Source organism: Etheostoma cragini, chromosome 19 (assembly GCF_013103735.1).
Source record: "Etheostoma cragini isolate CJK2018 chromosome 19, CSU_Ecrag_1.0, whole genome shotgun sequence".
Taxonomy (NCBI): domain Eukaryota; kingdom Metazoa; phylum Chordata; class Actinopteri; order Perciformes; family Percidae; genus Etheostoma; species Etheostoma cragini.
The window spans coordinates 410,066-411,780 of NC_048425.1; the positions used below are offsets into that span (position 1 = coordinate 410,066).

General features: G+C 45.9%; 2 protein-coding genes across 2 annotated transcripts in view; one reads left to right on the forward strand and one right to left on the reverse strand.

Annotated features, from left to right (window-relative positions):
* Window positions 1-1,537, forward strand: part of LOC117934650 (phosphatidylcholine:ceramide cholinephosphotransferase 2-like) — a 5,288-nt gene extending 3,751 nt beyond the window's left edge. The window contains exon 4 of the mRNA XM_034856495.1: window positions 1,408-1,537. Within this exon, the coding sequence (XP_034712386.1) occupies window positions 1,408-1,537 (130 nt within the window). The remainder of the gene's footprint in view (window positions 1-1,407) is intronic.
* LOC117935155 (zinc finger protein 2-like) overlaps window positions 1-1,715 on the reverse strand; it is a 27,595-nt gene that overhangs the window by 18,147 nt on the left and 7,733 nt on the right. The gene's annotated exons all lie outside the window — the stretch shown is intronic.

Genomic DNA, 1,715 nt, shown 5'->3' on the forward strand with positions numbered 1-1,715 from the left:
GTGTGTGTGTGTGTGTGTGTGTGTGTGTGTGTGTGTGTCTGTGTGTGTGTATTGAGAGATGTTTATTGATCCCAAGAAAAATGGGAATTTCCGGTGTTCCAGCAGCAAAATCAGTTACAAAGCACAGAATATAAATATAAAGGAAACACAAGGAAAAATATAAATACATACAATATACATAATATGAATAAAAATAAAATATTTGAATATGTAGAGGATGGGAAAACAGAAATGAGCAACTGCTTAAATAATATCCTAAAATGTAAATAAGCCAGTTGTGCAGCGGTGTGGTGTCTAAAAGTCTCATCTACACCCAGTGATGACATGTTGCCTGTGGTATGAAGTGTGTGTGTGTGTGTGTGTATGTGTGTGTGTGTGTGTGTGTGTGTGTGTGTGTGTGTGTGTGTGTGTGTGAGTGTATGTGTCAGTATGTGTGTGTGTGAGTGTATGTGTCAGTATGTGTGTGTGTGTGTGTGTGTGTGTGTGTGTGTGTGTGTGTGAGTGTATGTGTCAGTATGTGTGTGTGTGTGTGTGTGTGTGTGTGTGTGTGTGTGTGGGTCCTCCTCTGAGATATCATCCATCTCCATCCCCGTTGGCCTGATTTGCAAAACTGTCTGACCTCAGATCAGATCATATCGTTATATATCAGGGCTGGAGGACTAGAGTCCGGTCTTGGACTCGAGTCCGGACTTGAGACCGTTTTTCTCTGGAGTCGGACTTGTCTCGGTCTCGGCCCCTGGTCTTGCCAGATATGGCTTCTGGTCTGGACCGAGTCCAGGTGTCTTTATTATGTTGATAATAATAATGGAGGGAAAGTGAAACCCAAAATGATGGTCTTGATACTGTCATGCATAAGACCTTTATTCTGTCCTGGACTCGGTCTTGACTCGGACTCAAAACTCTTTGGACTCGGCCTTGACTCGGACTCGACTAGTCCTGGTTGTGGACTTGTCTTGGACTCGACTAGTCCTGGTCTTGGACTTGACTTAGGTGGTCTTGACTACAGCCCTGATATATATACTGTCCCACCAGACTGACCTCATATCAGATCATAACGAGATTTTTGACGTTTTTGTCTCTTTTCTGATATTTTCGTCCTCTGTCTATCATCTGTCTGTCCTCTGTTTGTCCCCTATCTGTCCTCTATCTGTCCCCTGTCTGTCCTCTGTCTGTCCCCTCTCTATTCCCCTGTCTATCCTCTGTCTACCCTGTCTGTCCCCGGTCTGTCCCTATGTCTATCCCCTGTCTATCCTCTGTCTGTCCTCTGTCTGTCCCCTCTCTATTCCCCTGTCTGTCCTCTGTCTGTCCCCTCTCTATTCCCCTGTCTATCCCCTGTCTATCCTCTGTCTGTCCCCTCTCTGTCCCTCTGTCTGTCCCCTGTCTGTCCCTCCTTCGTCTGTCTCTCAGCCTGGAAGCTGCTATCAAGAAGCTGGACCCGGAGGACGGCGAGCAGATCTTTGAGTATTTAAAGACTCACGCCCTGCTGACGAGGGAGAAAGCCCGTAAGAGCCAATCAGAGGACAGCGTTACTCATTAATATTAATCTCATTAGCATAAATTACATTAGCAATGTAACTCGTGGTAAAGTAGGTAATACGTCCCCCTTGGTGGACAAGATGGAATCTGACTGTGTGTGTGTGTGTGTGTGTGTATGTCTCTGTGTGTCTGTGTGTGTGTGTGAGTGTGTGTGTGTGTGTGTGTGTGTGTGTGTGTGT